The sequence below is a fragment of the Hevea brasiliensis genome, chromosome 11, assembly GCF_030052815.1.
Source record: "Hevea brasiliensis isolate MT/VB/25A 57/8 chromosome 11, ASM3005281v1, whole genome shotgun sequence".
NCBI lineage: Eukaryota > Viridiplantae > Streptophyta > Magnoliopsida > Malpighiales > Euphorbiaceae > Hevea > Hevea brasiliensis.
In genome coordinates this window covers 5,518,346-5,535,458 of record NC_079503.1, presented here as the reverse complement: position 1 = coordinate 5,535,458, position 17,113 = coordinate 5,518,346, and the positions used below count along the sequence as shown (strand labels likewise).

Genomic DNA, 17,113 nt, shown 5'->3' with positions numbered 1-17,113 from the left:
TTATAAGTTAAATATTACTATTTAAATATACATTATTAAAGTAATTAGTTTGTAACTAACCTTAACTGTGGGTCATTTTTTACTTTCATATCCATGAAATTAATAGTGGTCACTCAAATCATCTCCTTCAAATCATCTAATAACAAAAAATAACATACCAAAAATAGTTGCTCTATAATGGATCATATTAAAAATTTTCAATAAGACTAAATTAAATAATATTGAATTAATTATACCCATTGAAAAAAAAGCTACAATAAATAACATATTTTAACTAAATTGGTAACCATAATAAAATAAAAGTCTCAAACAGTGAATTTAATAGCTATTTACGAGGTAAGAATAGATTCATGAGGAAAATAGTGATTAGCTCATAATTCTTTCATAAATTAATGAGTGAACTAATAAATCAAGGAAATAACTAAGAGAGAAAAAATAAATATGAGAAGAATAGCATTCAAGTGAATAGTGATAAAAAAAACTGCATTATAAACTTCAGGTAAAATCTTTAATCGATAATGAAGAATAAGCCGTGAAAAGAAATAATCGATGAATTTTAATTGATAATTTGTGATGAAGGATGAGCTTGATGATGAAAAAAATTTAAAGGGGACAATTTACTTTATTTAAGAGAGATAAAGTGAAGTAATATATATTTGATAATAGAGAAAAATAAAAAAATAATTTTTAATTTTATTTGAATATGTGAAATATCTTTTTACTTGAAATTAATCATTATTATATGTTATATATGGTTGAAAGTGATACTTAATATAATTTGTAAAGCTTTAAATGAAATTTTAAAATTTATATACTATAATGTTACTAATTCTAAAATTTATATACTATAAATAAAATTTAATCTAAGACTATATTTGGATTGGAGGAAAATAAGGGAGGAAGAAAAATTATAAAGAAAAATAAATATATTTTTTCTCTTCTCTTATTTGGAAACGAGGAAAAATTAAAAAGGGTAGAAAATAAAGGTGAAAAATAACAAATTCATTTACTATTTATTTTCTCTCCATTTTGAAGAGAAAATGAGTGAAAAAATCATAAAATTATTATTTTATCTTCATAATTATTTATTTTAATTTCAAATAAAGAGATTAAAATAAATATTTTACTATTTAAAAAATTATTTTCCCTCCTTATTTTTCTATCTAATATTAAAAAAAAAAAAAAAAAAATTTACATTATTTTTATTTTCCTTCCTTATTTTCTCTCCTCTACTTTCTCTCCTTTCTAACAAAGTTACCAAACATACTTTAAAACAACAAACGATATTTCTTTGCCTGTCTGTTGTTGATATTTTCTAGAAAGTTAATCATTATTTGTACTACTAAGAACCCTTTTTTATTTGATTTGATGTATTTAAGGTGGATCAACAAGGAAATAGAATTAATTATCTTTAAAAAAAAAAAAAAGAAGAGTATTATCGACAAGAATCTCTTTGTGCTCTTCACACGCATTGTAAATTTAGATTTTTATGGCTGTTTCCGCGTCTCACAACTCAGGCTTAGAATCGAAATCAGAATGAATAAACATCAAAGAATTTATGGTTTCATCGGTGAAATATAATTAAATACTCTTCTTTGGGTCTTCATCAAATCTTTGTTTTGTCTCCTGTGATTTAAAGAAGCAAATCTTTGATTTGAGATGGTAAAATTAAACAAATTTACATTTTTAAGATCTGTTAAATTAAATCGAACCAAATCAACTACACAGAACCAACTAATCCAGCCTAAATTCCGTTCTAATCATCAACAAGGGGATTAGAAAGGAAAAGGATGGATGGTGGGGCATTTTTGAAAATATTGTCATAATTGGAGGACAAAACTACAAGAAAAGTAGGGTGCAATTTTGATAATCATTAGAGAACAGAGTGACCCACCGCTTCTCACATCAATGGAACCCACAACTTATCTTAATAAAGTTGGACTTGATGTACACCAGATTACTTGCCCGTGGGCATCTCAAGTACAGTGAAGGGCGGCTGCGAAAGAAGACAAAAGGCTAAGGGCGCGTTTGGGAGAGAGTTTAATGTGGGTCATTAGAAAAGGACGTGAAAATGATAAAAAGCCAAAAACAAAAAAAAAAAGCAAGCAGAGGTGGAGAAGAAATGGTGGTGGTGGGTGGCGAGTGTTTTTATTCTATTTGGAATTATTACCCTAGTGGGTTTTCTTGTGGGCTTAGTCACCGCAAAGCATAGAACAAGATTGGCAGAGAGAGAGACAGAGTGAGAGAGAGAGGTTTTCGTGGAGAGTTTCAAGAGAGGAGACATGCCTAAGTTCTTCCCAACAGCTCAATTCGTTGCTTCTACTTGACTTACCAGATCCCAAAGGTTTCTCTCTCTCTCTCTCTCTCTCTCTTTGTCTCTCTTTTTTCTTATACCCACTTATCATCCATTATCCAGTCTCCATCCTTAGCATTGTCTTTTACTTCCCCTGCAATCTATTTCTTTTTGGGTTCTCTCTTTCTGATTCCTGTCTTTTTACTCTTTTTTGCTTGCTTCTTGTACTTCGTGTATCTGGGTGGTGATTATTTTTGGTCATGGAGTACATGTGGTTTTCTGTTATTTGATGGTTTATGTATGCATGTAGAGTTTGAGATCATGGTGATACTATTTTGAGGTTTTTTTTTTATTCTTTTGTTTGCCTTAGCTTGCTTAATTTGGATATATATTTTTTTTATTTATTTTTATCCTTTCTTCTCCGCAAATGGTAATGGATTTTTTTTTTAAAGTAAAAAAATTACTCCTTTTTTTGTTTGCTCTTTTTCCCCTGCTAGGTTCCAATAGTACAAGTGTTTTTTCTTATTGCCCCTTTGATTTTATTCTGCTAAGTCTGTCTTTGTTGGATATGTATTGAATGGGTTATTACTGGTCTGGTAAACCCAATTCATCTAGAGGTTTCTTTGATTGGACTTGTTTTCATAATTATTCAGTGTTAAGAGTGATTGGGTTGTTTTTATAAGCGTTCGTGTTAATGTTAGGCTTCTAATTCGTTTTATCCTTAACTACACATAGAAAGTCCCTTTAGCTATCTCATCATCCGACTGAATATGGTTGCTGTTCTGTACATGTGTTTTGTATACATGCTTCCCTTCTGCATGTCAATATCAGTGGCTGATTTAGATTCATTGCTTTTGTGGGTTTGGTGGAAGAAATACACGTGGCTTTACTAATGTTATTGGCTGCTTCATTCATCCTCCACTACTGGAAATTTGCATACGTGCCCATTTCCTTAAGCTTGATTTGGTATATCACTTATTACTATGGCAAGCTTTTTTGGGTGGCCGATTATTTTCAGAATATGGTTTTCTAGCTTGGTATTTTTTTTGTCTTATGCAATGATTCTGAATATTCTGCTTTACAACTGTATATTTGTTGTAGAAGTCAGGTCCTGTTTTTCCCCTTGTATGTCCATTCTCAATAGCTTACAGCACACACGTGCACATGAGAGCTTTTGCAAACACAAATGTTCGAACGCGGTCATGCTGATGGGAGTTCAGTATTGGAATAATTTTGTTATTGAGATAGGTTCACAATAGGATTCTTACATCCTTTTTAAAGCAATATCATGAAGTGTGGGTAAATCATCGAAAGTTTGACTCTTTGAAAACCAATGAATGGGAAATTTATTTCATTTTTAAATGAATTCTATGATTAGGGACTTAGAAATCTTTTGCAATCGAATTTCATATTTGTCATGCTTTAAACCAGTGTCAAACTTCAATTGAATTCAAATATAGAATGTGTTTGAAATGAATGAATAAGTGAATCCTCTATTCTTTTTTTTTTGTCCCGCTAAAATTCCATATATGTAGCAAAAAGAGAGTGGGAAAGAGGGATGGGAATGAAGATTAAGTTATGAAGGGTGTGTAACTCTTGTGGAACTCATTTTCAAATTTTATCAATTTTAATAATTGAAACCTTGGGATTTTTAATAATTTATTTTTTAAGGTTTAAAACTTGAAATCTATGAAAATGCAAATGAATTCCATAAGTTTTATGGAATTTAGTTGTTCCAAATCAGGGGCAAAAATGTTAGAAACTAGCATTTCTGATTTTGCAGTTCTAAGTGTTGAATTGAATTGATTGGGATGGTATATTAGCTATTATTTTCCACTCTTACATTAGGGTCTACTTAGATTAGCGGGCATTTGAGATTCTATTTCTATGCACTGAAGAGGTGCTTCAATTGGCTTTTTTATCATGCAAAACTTGTATTGAGCGTGTTTTAGTGCTATATGCAATCCATTTTCTTTATAATTTGGTTATGAATTTTGCAATTTCTTTATATTTTATTGAGGCAGCCCTAGCTCATTGTATCTTATCTTTCCATAGACAGCTAATCAGTAATATCAAAAGCTAGCAAAAAGAATCAGTGCTTTGTTAAGGATTTTCATCAAATTCGTGACACATAGATAAACTAGATGGCTGTACGAATTCAGAACTTGCCCAAGAAAAATTTTGGTCAAGCCCCCTTTACTTTTAGTAGCCCATCCTGGTGGCATTCAAATGAACAGCAAATTTCGCAGTCTTTATCCAAGAATATAGGCTTAAAAGTGGAATCTCCATCCCAACTTTATCACAAAGCAAAGCATTTTGGTTTTCAGCTCCTGGACCAAGAATCATCTTCAACTCAATCAATTGGTCAATCTCACAATGAAGTGGGCACTGTGGGGGAGACCAATTCACAAGATCAATGCATTTCATCTGAATCTGGTATATACTTTTAGTTGGATAAATATGTTTGCTTTGCATTATTTGTTTTTTTTCTCTCTCGGTACTTGCAATTAATAAAGCATAGACTGTTACAATTTTAATATGAGATGAAAGGGGAAAAAAGGGTAATGGGAGACTTTGTTTCTTTTTTTTCCCTCACTCGTGAAATGAAATTTGTGTGGTTCCTGCTAAATGAGAACTCTATGATTCAGTCTTATTATTTGTTTGAAGCTCAATAATTTAGTTTTTACCCTACAAAGATCCTTCTTTTTTTTCTACATTTCTGTTCTGTGAATCTAGCTAATATTACAAAGAGCTAATAAAGACCAGCACTTGTAATCAGTCTGCTTCCCATGTGGCTTTGCTACATTTTCTTTTGCTGAAAAAATTTTCAGTTCTTTTTTTTTTTTCCTTTTTAAGTCCTTAACAAATTCGGCAGGTGACTTTTTTTTAACTTCTATTCTCTATCTAAGACACTGCATTTGAGTTTTTGTACGTTCACATAAATGTGTGCACATATTATGATGCAATTAGATTTGTTTTTCTGGATCTTGTGGTAGTTTAAATGTTTAGTGTTTAGTGAATAAGCCAAGTCAGTTTCTTCATGTGTTTCTTTTTGCATTTGAGATCTTCATAATAACTTCTCAGATGTCAATATTTTTATAGTGTCTCAACCCTCATGAAGGAAAGATCTTTTTATCATTCTTCTAAATTTGCTTGCTTTCTCCCATTTTCGTCCTGAAAATATCTTATGCCAAAAAGTCATTGTTCTGACCTATGCATGCCCTAAATCTATTCAAGACCCTAATGTTGATAATTAACATATTTTGTAAAATAAGACAGTTAAGGGGAACATGTGTTAGTTCTTTAGTTCTCATGCTGAAAATTGTAGCTTTGAATATCTTTCCTCTGATATTCATAGTCCCATTTATCATGGTGCTGATGTTCTATGCATTATGGCTGTGGCCAAACGGGTTGTTGTTGGAAAATGATGTCGAGTTAGTAAGTTATTGTTCCGTGTACTCAGGTCAAGATGAAGGTTGTGGGAATGGTGCAGAAGGCAGGATGAAGCCAGTTTTCTTGTTTAGTACTCCAGAACTTGCACTTAATACTTCACAGACTGAAGATAGTCACTCAATGGTGTGTCCTTTTTTTTTTTTAAAAAAAAAGGTTTAAAGATTTTCAGATTTGTTGTAAATTAATGCTTCAATTTCAGGCTCGAGCTCCATTTCCCAATGCTGATAATTACTTCGGTGGACTATTTACTCCATATGGACCACAGGCCATTGTAAGTTTAGTATAATATATTGTGTTTGTGTGCTGCCCATATGCAGGCACATTTGTGCCATGCAGCTTTTTTCATGTAGGAAAGTTATGTAATCATTTGAGTATGTGATTTTCTACAAGATGTTCACATGTTGCGTGTAGGTATAATTTGTTGAAGGAATCTTTCTAGTTGATTACAATGCATCAATTGTTTTACAATTTACTGTGTTATTGCCATTTTTCATTCCTAAATCATATGTCAGATTGGCAAGATGGATTTTTAATCCTTTTAAAGTGATGATTTGAGCCTCATTTTCTCTTTTTTATATTCTTTCCTGTTTTGTGGTAAGCTTAGCTTTCTTTTTATGGTATAAGTATCTTTGGGAACTGACTAGATTCAGCCTCAGCTGGGTTCGCAGATGGTGGGGATGACAACAGCACGAGTTCCCCTGCCTCTTGATCTTGCGGATGATGGGCCCATTTATGTTAATGCAAAACAGTACCATGGAATTCTCAGGAGGAGAAAATCACGTGCAAAGCTAGAGGCTCAGAACAAGCTTGTCAAAAGTCGAAAGGTACATATCATCTGCATGTATTATTAGGGCTTTATTTTACGATCATGGAGGGTTACATAAAAAGTTGCGTAGAATCTCACTGGGTTGCTGTTATGTTAGAAGCCAAAACTCTTTGAACCTTGTTTGGAAGAAAATGCCGATAATAATAGTAGTAGTAGAAGTGGTAGAAGTATTTTTCTTCATACACAATCTACTTATTACTGAATCACTGGATGGAATGCAGCCATATCTTCATGAGTCTCGGCATCTGCATGCATTAAATCGGGTTAGGGGTTCCGGTGGACGCTTTCTCAGCACAAAAAGGCTCCAACAGTCTAATCCAACTTCCACCGGTAACGTGCATGTCATCCCAGATACCATCCAGTTGCATCAAAGGAATGAGACATCAGAACTTGAAAGTTATCGTTCAAGAATTGGCCAATCTGGCACTTCAAGCACCTGCTCTGGTATCACCAATGTCTCTAGTGGTGCCGCCATTTTTAGGCAGGCAGATCACAGGTTCTCAAGCCTGGCTACCCACATGGGAGGAAGCATGCAAACCAGTGGGGGTCTTGTGTGCAGTGGGACCTAGCATTGTGCTTCCAGTTGTCCGGATACCATGGTACCGGGCGGGCAATTCATCCTTGGCTTTGTATATCACTTGCTATGTTATTACCTTTTGTTACAAAAGGTGCATCAATGACTGAATTTGTGGTGTTTGCTTTCTACAAGTATTGTGTTTGTTTTAACGTTACTGAAGAGGGTTGCTTTTTGGATCTCACACTGGCGGTGGTGATCCATCACTTAACTTGTTTACTTTTAAATGTTAAATGTTCCGACTATGCAAGTGTTTGCTTGTTGACATCATATGTTAAAATAAAAATGTGTAAATTGCTTGAAATTTGTTTGTTATTTTGAGCATAACTGATTCGCCGAAAGTAGTTGTTGCAAATTGTTCGGTTTAAAGGGTGTTTTTTTTTTCTATTATTATTATTTGATTCGAGCTTTTAATGGAGTTACTAAAATTCTTAATTAAGGATAGTCATGGTTAAGGAATCGTCGGTTTAGGTTTAATGAAATCATGAACCTGAATTAAAACGTGAGGGGACGATTTCTGAATCGTCGGTTTTAGTTTGAGTTTCGGTTTATAACAATTTAAAGGGCGATTTGAAAAAGAACGGTTCGAGACAGTTTGAAGGACGGTTTGGAAGTGGTTTAGGATTTGGAAGTGGTTTAGTGGTTTAGGGTTTGGAAGTGGTTTAGGGATGATTTAAGGGTAGTTTAGACAAAAAAAATTAGAGAAAAATTTATTGATTCAAAATTTAAGTTATATTTGTAAAAATATTTTAATTTTTCTTAGAAATCTTTCAATAAAAAAAATAATTTATCTTTAAAAAAATTAATAAATAAAGACTTGAACCTGATTAAAAAATTAGAGATGAAATTAATTTTTTTTTAAGAAATTAGCAAAAAGTATATGAATTTAATTTTGTCTAAATATCTATTTAGGATTTAGAAGAATAAAAATTTCTAGTTCTATTACTTGCTTTTTTTTATAAATTATATAATAATTGATAATTAAAAAGTATAAAAGAGAAAAAAAAATTAAAATAGAGTGTATTGAAAATTTTATTAAGGATTTAAAGTAATAACAAAGTAATTGAGATAGTATTGAAAATTTCAGTAAGTATATAAAACAATAAAGTAGGAAAATTGAGAGAGTAATGGAAATTAAAATGAATGTAGAAAATAATTATTTAGAAAATTTGAAAAAAATTAAAAAAAATATTAAGAATTGAAGAAAATTTAGAGAATAATTGTGTACAGAATTAATGATATATATAAATGAATTAAGAGTAAAGTAGGAAAATTGAGAGAGTATTGGAAATTAAAATGAGTGTAGAAAAATAATTATTTAGAGAAATTGAGAAAAATTGAAAAAATATTAAGAATTGAATAAAATATAGAGAATAATTGTGTAGAGAATTAATGATATATATAAATGAATTAGGAATGAGATAACATATTTATTGAATTTTTTTATATTTAAATCGCCAGTTGAATCCTGTTTGAAATCATCGGTTCAATCTGATTTGAAATCGCCGGTTTACGGTTCTTAAAAAATATAAACATGAACCAAACCGCAGAATGACAGCTTCGGTCCGGTTCGAATCCAATTCCGATTTTGATCAATTTTAGTCTAATTTTGATCAAACCAGTTCCAGTTCGATTCCGATTCAAAATCGGACCTTGGCCACCCCTATTATTACCGCATAAAATTAGGGTGTTGGGATGTTGGAAAAGTCTTTATAAATAAAATATTAGTTATTATTTGTTTTTATTTTTTCATACTTTTGATCCAAGCTTAAAATTATCATTTATTTTATTTTATTTTATTTTTATCTTAGTAAATAACATAATATTAACAAATTTTACCTTATCTTTCATCATTTTATCTTATTTTATTTAAAAAAAAATTTACCTCATCTCCTTATATTCTTTCTAAATAAAATGTTAATTAGTATATTTTATTTTATATTTTGAGTCTATAATAAATTATTATAAAATAATTATATATAATATATATCTCTTTTATTTAGAAATATACCCTTTAAAAAATATTTCTTAAATATGTCATGAAATATGTTTTTACCATTTTTTTATAAAGAGGGTTAGGTGAGGATTTTTTCTCTACTTTTTCTTTCTTTTTTTATTAGAATATCACTCCTTTAGTTTGAGCGTCGAAAGGTTTTTATTTTCGACTTTATCAGATTTAAATAAGAAAATCTAAATGAGTTTACCAACGTTGGTGTAGTAAAGGAAGAAACTGATAAACTGATAAAGGATATGACATAGGCTAAAGTGGAGGATAATTGATCACTTTAATTATAAGAATCTAATCTTTGTGGAAGGCATCTCAATTGAGTAAAGAAGAAGCTCTCTCTTAATTCTTTCCCCTTTCTCAGCCTTTTTAATTCTTTTCCCTTATTAGTGATATTTTCTTTATTCGATCCTAATGTTTCTTAAGGCCGAAGCTATCAAATCAATGAAATTCGATAATTTATAAATGATTTATTATAATTATTATCATGTAATTAAAAGGATTTGTTATATTATAAAAGTTGAAATTCAATTTTTTTTTAATTAATAAAGAAATTATTCAATTTTTGTTGCTTAAAATCTCATAACTAATGAAGAAAAATATTTTAAAAAATAGCAAATTCTTCCAAGTAAAATAAAAAGATTACTGTTTAATTTTTATATTTTAATGTAATTAATTATTTAATTTTTTTTATTAAAAATTATTATTTAATTTTTTTAATTTTTTATTAAAATAATAATATTTTTTAAAATATAAAATTAATTAATTAATTTTATTAAAAAATAATAACTTAATAAATATTGACTATTAAAAAATATGATCAAGAATATATAAATATTAATTAATTAATTTTTTTTAAATAGACTAATACGGAGTTTGATGAAAAAATTAAATAGGTTAAATAGTAATTTAAAAAAAAAATTATTTATAAATTATAATATTGGTATTTTTATTATTTTTTTAATTTTAAAATAATATTTAAGAGAGATCTACGGTTGCCAGAATAAGTTGAGACGAGGCCCACCTTCTTAACGAGGGACCCCACATTCCTCCCATTGGATTTCCGTTTTCCCATAAAAATTGCCACTTTTCTTTCGCAGCTTAGAGAAAAGAGTCTCTCACTCAGCTCACAAGGTCAGGCAGCGGCAGCTGCTCGTGTTTGCAAAAGCATCAAATCAAATTCAAATCACGAGAAAAAGATCTAAATGGTGTCGTACGTCAGTGCCTTGCTCTACGGAGTGGGCGGCATAGTGGCGGCAGGGATGGCGCTGCTCGTGGCCTTCCAAGAGAGGTTAGTTTATGTGCCGGTCTTGCCCGGTCTCACCAAGTCCTACCCCATAACTCCCGCTCGCCTCCGACTCGCTTACGAGGACGTCTGGCTCAGATCCTCAGACGGCATCCGCCTCCACGCTTGGTTCATTAAGCTCTTTCCTGAATGCCGAGGTTACCATTTCTTTATTCAATTCTGAATCTCTGGATAGAATTCGTTGTGATTGGTTTTTGTTCACTGAGTTAGGGTTTGCTTTGGGGCTAACTTTACTTTAAGGAGTGAGCTGTGTTTGGGAGAATTCGAAATGGAATCACAATTTTTTATTTACTTGTGATGTTAACTTTACTGTTTTGTGTGGAATTTGGATTTCATGTACCTTAAATCTACTAGAGTACAATTAGCGAAAGCAAGATTTGGATTTTTCTTTTTGGTTAAATATTGATTTTTGTTTTCGAGAAACCAAATGCAGTCTTGGCTTAATTTGATGAGGAAACTGTTCTGTTCCTGTTAGTCGTACGATTAATCCAAGTGCGATTGGATAATGCAGCTATCAAGCTTCTTTTTAGCTGAAAGTTCATTCAAAGTAGACAAGATCAGAATTAGATTGGAAGTGATCCCTGGTGGATTTTGTGCTCTGAATGTCTGTGATAATTATATTGGCACGACAGATGTATTGCACGGCTTCTTTTGATGTTTGTCTCATTTAATTTCAGTTGCTTATATTTCTGATGTGAAATCTTTGCAGGAAGTAAACTACACACAAAATGTTCGTAATTATTTTATATTCAAAGATAAAAGCTAGTCGAAAATAGTATTCGTTTATTATTTGTCACAATTTGTTCAATATTTTTATATTTTGAATCTATAATTAAATTTTTTTTTTTTATTAATTTGCTTTCGAATGTTGAACGAGGATTCATTTTAACTCAAGTGCTTGCTCAAATTTAACATCACTTTTACTTATTAGATAAAGGTAATGCTTTTTTAATAAGTAATATTAATTAATAGAAATATTGCTTTTTAATAGAGTATTATGTAATAATAAATTATTATGATGAGATTTGAATTCCATTCTCCCTCTGAGGTATTTTAATGTAAACTATTAAGTGATCATCTAAGAAATTTTTTATAAAAATTTAAGATTATGATGGATATAGGAAAAAATAAAAATATTAATAAACAATTTAAATCTAAACTTAGCATGTATAAAAAATTTGATAGGATTATTTATTTTAATTGTTCAGATCAAAAATTAAGATGAAATTAAAATAAATTAACAAACAATTTGAAATTGATAGTTTTGTTTTAGTTTAAACATTCAAATACTAAGTTTTATTTAATTAAAAATATACTGTTTAATTTTAAATAATTGCAAATAAAATATAATCAATGAATAATTTAAATTTATAAGTTTGTAAAAAATTCAAATTATTAACTATTAAGTGAAAAAAAATTAGCATGTGATAAAATATATTCTTAATTGTGGGGGCACACTTCAATAATTAAAGAAAAAAAATTTTTTTTTTTTACTCCATAATTTAAATGGATTTCACCATTGTAAATCTATCCCTGTAAACTACTATGATTGAATTTTTTTTTATTTTTTTATGTACATGATCTAAGATGTTTTTCATTCCATAAAATTGATGCTGAAAGGTGCTCTTTTAGTTAGTTTTTTTTTTTTTTTTTTTTTTTTCTGAAAATTTTGGATTTTATGGTTTCTCTTTCTTCAAAAAAATTGTTTTTGTGATTCCTGTTTCCCACAGCTTAAATAGTAATGCCATTGGTTTGCAGGTCCAACCATCTTGTTTTTCCAGGAGAATGCAGGAAGTATCCTTTATCATCATTTTTACTATATGGGGTGATATGTTAAGTTTATCATGTAGTCCTACAATTGCCAATTGGTTTTTTCTATCATATGTATGGTTGTTTCAAACTTTCTCCTAGCAGCCTTAATTAGCATTCTGTAGATATTGCTCACCGTCTTGAGATGGTTCGCATCATGTTACAGAGGTTGCACTGCAATGTGTTTATGCTTTCATACCGAGGGTATGCATTTACTAGTTTTGCATCAAAATTTTCTCATTTATGTTATGTATTCTGGATGTCAATCCATGCGTGTGTAATTCTTATCTAGCTGAGTGAAGACAAATGCTCCATTCCTTTTGTGTGTGAACAGTTATGGAGCAAGTGATGGATATCCTTCTCAACCTGGAATCACAAAGGACTCTCAGGTGTAAATTTCTTTTAGATCTTTAACTTCCAATGGTTGCTGTTTGGATTCTGGCTGTGTCCTTAATTGGCATGCATTTCTTTCTTTGGTAGGCTGCATTGGATCATCTTTCTCAAAGGACCGACATTGACACTTCTAGAATAGTTGTGTTTGGGAGGTCACTTGGGGGTGCAGTTGGGGCTCTGCTAACGAAAAACAACCCTGACAAGGTACTATTATACCATATATTGCCTTTAGTTTACATTCCTTAGGTGGAAATGTGCCCATTGTTTTTACCCTCTAAACACTCTGTTACATCTTTTGGGTTAATCTTTTGTATATCTTTCCCATAATACTTGAACAAGTTGCCCTTCTGCTTGTCAAACAACCACTTGTATCTTTATTAGAGAGTCTTCCAAATGACTATCATTTTGCTCTTAGCTACTTATGGGTTTTCCTAGTACATTCTTTTTCCAGTTGGCCGACCCCAAATTTTTGAGATAAAGGCTTAGTTGAGTTGAGTTGAATTTAGTTGATTTGATATTTTTCCAGTTGCCTTGTGGTGGATATGCTATAAAGGTGCAAGAGAAAAAGAAGTGGAGTGTTTGTACGTTTGATGGGTGGTGACCTTTTGAACTTGAGAAAATTGACTGTAAAGAGCTTTAAATCTAGTTGTAGTCTACTTAGCTGTTTAATGGGCACCAAATGACAGTTAAGTTTTCTTTAATTGAGGGTTACCAAAGGATGGTAAATTTGACCGGACAGATCATGGTAATGTAATTTTTTTTTGGTTGTCTATATTACCTCATGTATTGTGAATTTGATTGTTTTGGAAAATCGATCTATAGTATTTTACATTTTCGTCATATTGTTTTGCTTCGTAAACACGAAAGGAAGCAATATGAAAACAGGATTCATGCAATCACTTGGTCGCATGTTTCTAGGAAATGCAATGTGGCGGTGCTGGGTTTTGCTATCTCCATCTTCAGCCCACTAGATGTCGGGTGGGTGAAAAAAGACCAAGTTGGGGCAGGAACGGGTGTTTTCCATTTTATTTTTTAAATCTATGATAATAAAAAATATTTTTTATGAATTATCATAAGATAGTATATACATTTATATTAAGTTTTATGTTTTATTAGGTTGTAGTTAAGAAAAAAAATTTAAATAATAAATGGTGTGTTTTTAAAAAAAATATTATTTTTCATATTTATATAACTTAAAAGTTATAACATAAAAATATATTTTTATATTTTTATATTAAAATAAAAATTGATGCAGGGATCGGGCATGTTGGGGAGGCTTAATCCTGTTTCTGCTAACCATTCACTGTGTGGGGATGGGTTCCATGTTTGGAGCAGATTGGGTTTTGCCATCCCTACATGTTTCTACTAGGCTCCTTGATCTTTTTGCTATCCAAAACTTCTTATTTTGAAAAAAATTCTCTGCTGGAGTTCTTCCAATTGATTTAAATTCTTGCCATTTGTTGTAATCATATTCTCGTTCGAGTTACTTACCTTTGTTATTGTTTTGTAAGATATTATTTGTTTCTATTTTCAAGGTCATCAAGTTACCTGAAATTGTACTGAGCTTTTTTGGTTTCATCTGTGACCTTTCTTTATTTGGCAAGGTTGCTGGACTGATTCTGGAAAATACTTTTACATCTATTCTGGACATGGCTGGAGTGCTACTGCCTTTCTTAAAGTGGTTTATTGGAAATACTCATTCAAAAGGTCCTAAATTTCTTAATTTTCTAGTACGTTCTCCATGGAGCACCATTGATGTCATAAGCGAGGTGAGTCTACAACTCTACATGTTAGAAGCTCTTGCAATCCATTCTCAAACCGTTTTTCAATTTGTTGCATTTTGGCCTCTAAATGAGAGGAAGCTATGCTGTGCATTTGCAGTTGCTGATACCCACAGACACATGTATAGTTATCCTACTTGCCTCTCTGGGTGAATTTTACTCGGCATCTAAGTGTTAAACTGTTAATCCAACATACGTTTCTGATGCTGTAATAGCTATTTCCCAAGTTTCATTTCTGATATCTGGAAATGATAAAAACAACTTGGTGATGCTTCCTCTTCTTTTCTTTTCTTTTCTTTTCCTTTTCCTTTTCTTTATTATTTTTCTTTTTTTGTTGTTTTCCTTCTTTAATGTTAGGCTGTTAGCTCTTTCTGTGCACAACTCACATTGGCCTTTTTAACTGCAGGTTAAGCAGCCGATCCTTTTTCTCTCTGGATTGCAAGATGAAATGGTACCCCCATCCCATATGCAAATGCTGTATGCTAAGGCAGCTGCTCGTAACAAGGAATGCATCTTTGTGGAATTTCCCTCTGGCATGCACATGGACACCTGGCTGGCTGGCGGTGATCATTATTGGAGAACTATTCAGCAGTTTCTTGAAAAGCATGTTCCAGAAAAGAAGGAAAACGAGTCATATGACACTGACCAAGGTATTCCTTTTGCTTCTGAAAATTTAATGAAAGCTTGTCTTGGAACGGAAAAAAGATGGAATATAATGCACCTAACATGATAATAATGTCAAGAAGTAAAAATAGGAAGATGAATCACATTTTCTATGGTGTCTGTGGGTCCCTGATTTGGGTAGTTTCTTAAAGTCTTCTCTTCACCAAGTTAATTTTCTGTTGGCACTTTTGCGTGACCTGTGTATGGCCAAGGAGACAAACCCATTAAGATCAGACTCAAAGCATGTTGAGAATTGTTGTTGCTAATAACAACTTTTAAAAAAAATGTTAGAAGCAATAGATTTTTACAATTTGGTTTTCATATTCCAAAAGCAGATTTTGAAAAAAAGTCATTTTCGAAGTTTTTGCAAATAGCTATTGAATTGTATTGATAAATTTTTGCAAAGAGCTTGTCTTCTTCAACTCAAATTCTTGTCATGCACATTTGGTAGTTATGTGCAATAGTAATGCCAAACATGCTCTCCGTGCCAAAACTTGTAAAGGACTGATGGCTGATGGCATGAATTTTGTTTGGCTACTTACGCATGTCTGTAACAGAAACAACCAAGAGACAAGCCATTTTGGTGATTTGGAAGGCTAATTCTTTGCTGTGGGACTCACAATTCAGAAACCATAAACTGCTGTGTCACATGGTGTGAAAACAGCCACGATCTGGAAAAGGTTATTCCCTAAAGCAGATGTCTTCTGCCAAAAGGCAGAAAATCAACTAGGCAAAAAAAAAAAAAAAAAAACAGCATGTTTTGGTTTCAGCTACGTTGTGGGCTTGTTTGATGTCTGTGCTGTTTTTTTTTTTTTTTTAAGTGGTTGTGCAAGAGTAAGAGGATGGCTTTAGTGTAACTGTCAAGAGTAAGAAGGTCATGGGTGTGAGCCATGAAAACAGCATTTCTGCTAAGTAAGGATAATGCTGCGTCCAACAACCCTTCCTAGAGCCTATAAGTGTAGGAAACTTAGTGCACTGGTCAACCTTTTTTGTGCAATAGTAAAAAAATTGTCTGTGAGAAACGAATTGAGCAGAAAAGTAAAAGCCACTTTTATGATAACCTTTTTTTTTTTTTCTCTTTAATACAAGGAGCAACAAAAAGAAATAAAATTGCTAATAATATAATTTTGAAAACTACTGGACAAAAGCCAAAGTCAAAACATGGATACCAAACAAGCAGTCAGCATATGACAACATTGTCTAGTGACATCTCTCAAGGGTAAAATTTATTTTTTTTCTAGGTTTAAAATTGTAATCTTGGAATTTTCTTTCCCTTGTGCTTAAATTCTAAGAGCCCTTTATTACTTCTTCACTTTGTTAATGGCTCCTTTATTTTTGTGCTTCCAGATTTTGAGGGGAGGTGACTTCTTCATGTAGAATTTTTAGATGTTATAACTTATAAAGTGGCTCACAGCAGGTCCTCAAAGTATTTGTGCCTTTTGTTTTTGAAGCTGCAGCATTTAAAAGTTCCATGTGAAGAATGTTTGCTGGTTGAGACCCGTCCAGCACATTTTGGTTCTCTCTGAAATTTTTTCTTGGTTTAGAAGCTTCAACAGATGCCAGAAAAACGTAAAAGCCTTTGGTATACCTTACAACCTTTTGACATACATCTTTGTTAGTCAATTCTGACCTGTTCTGATTGTACGAATAAGAAATATCTGAAATTTGAGATATATAATTGATGTAATGGACTGCTTGTATCTTAGTAGACAATTAGGCCTCAAAGTTGTCCCAATTTATTGGATATTGTTTCACCATTAACTAGAGACTTGGAGAATGCTTGGGTAGATGTTGATGGATGAATGTTGGGGTGGTAATTCTCGTCACAATCCACAAATACTAGATAAACACAATACGAAAATATATGACGAGAGTTAAAATATAGAACGAGAGTTAGAGATTATTCGTAATCTGTCGAAATTATGTCAATCTGTTTATGATATGTTAGTAATCATGCTGTTAGTTGACATGTTAATTTGTTTTGATATATTTATCACCCTTTTTATTATT

The 17,113-nt window shown here is 31.6% G+C and overlaps 2 protein-coding genes across 9 annotated transcripts; both read left to right on the top strand.

Moving 5' to 3' along the window:
• Positions 1-2,104: 2,104 nt before the first annotated feature.
• Positions 2,105-7,450, top strand: LOC110668171 (nuclear transcription factor Y subunit A-3). 6 transcript variants are annotated; one of them, XM_058129741.1, is made up of 7 exons: positions 2,105-2,344; positions 3,166-3,259; positions 4,349-4,729; positions 5,757-5,869; positions 5,946-6,017; positions 6,397-6,570; positions 6,794-7,450. In XM_058129741.1, exons 3-7 carry the CDS (start codon positions 4,438-4,440, stop codon positions 7,139-7,141), a joined length of 999 nt encoding a protein of 332 aa, XP_057985724.1. In that variant the 5' UTR covers positions 2,105-2,344; positions 3,166-3,259; positions 4,349-4,437; the 3' UTR covers positions 7,142-7,450. The 6 variants fall into 6 exon arrangements, with proteins under 6 accessions (XP_057985724.1, XP_057985726.1, XP_057985728.1 ...); XM_058129743.1 differs by lacking the exon at positions 3,166-3,259 and having other exon boundaries at positions 4,353-4,729; XM_058129745.1 differs by lacking the exon at positions 3,166-3,259 and having other exon boundaries at positions 2,106-2,344; positions 6,415-6,570.
• A 2,769-nt stretch (positions 7,451-10,219) lies between these two features.
• LOC110668139 (alpha/beta hydrolase domain-containing protein WAV2) lies at positions 10,220-16,880 on the top strand. 3 transcript variants are annotated; one of them, XM_021829254.2, is made up of 8 exons: positions 10,220-10,594; positions 12,216-12,251; positions 12,392-12,470; positions 12,601-12,655; positions 12,747-12,863; positions 14,264-14,428; positions 14,847-15,090; positions 16,555-16,880. In XM_021829254.2, the coding sequence occupies exons 1-8, from the start codon at positions 10,357-10,359 to the stop codon at positions 16,578-16,580; spliced, it is 960 nt and encodes a 319-aa protein (XP_021684946.2). In that variant the 5' UTR covers positions 10,220-10,356; the 3' UTR covers positions 16,581-16,880. The 3 variants fall into 3 exon arrangements, with proteins under 3 accessions (XP_021684946.2, XP_021684947.2, XP_021684948.2); XM_021829255.2 differs by having other exon boundaries at positions 10,221-10,594; positions 16,561-16,880; XM_021829256.2 differs by having other exon boundaries at positions 10,221-10,594; positions 16,451-16,880.
• The last annotated feature ends 233 nt before the right edge of the window (positions 16,881-17,113 follow it).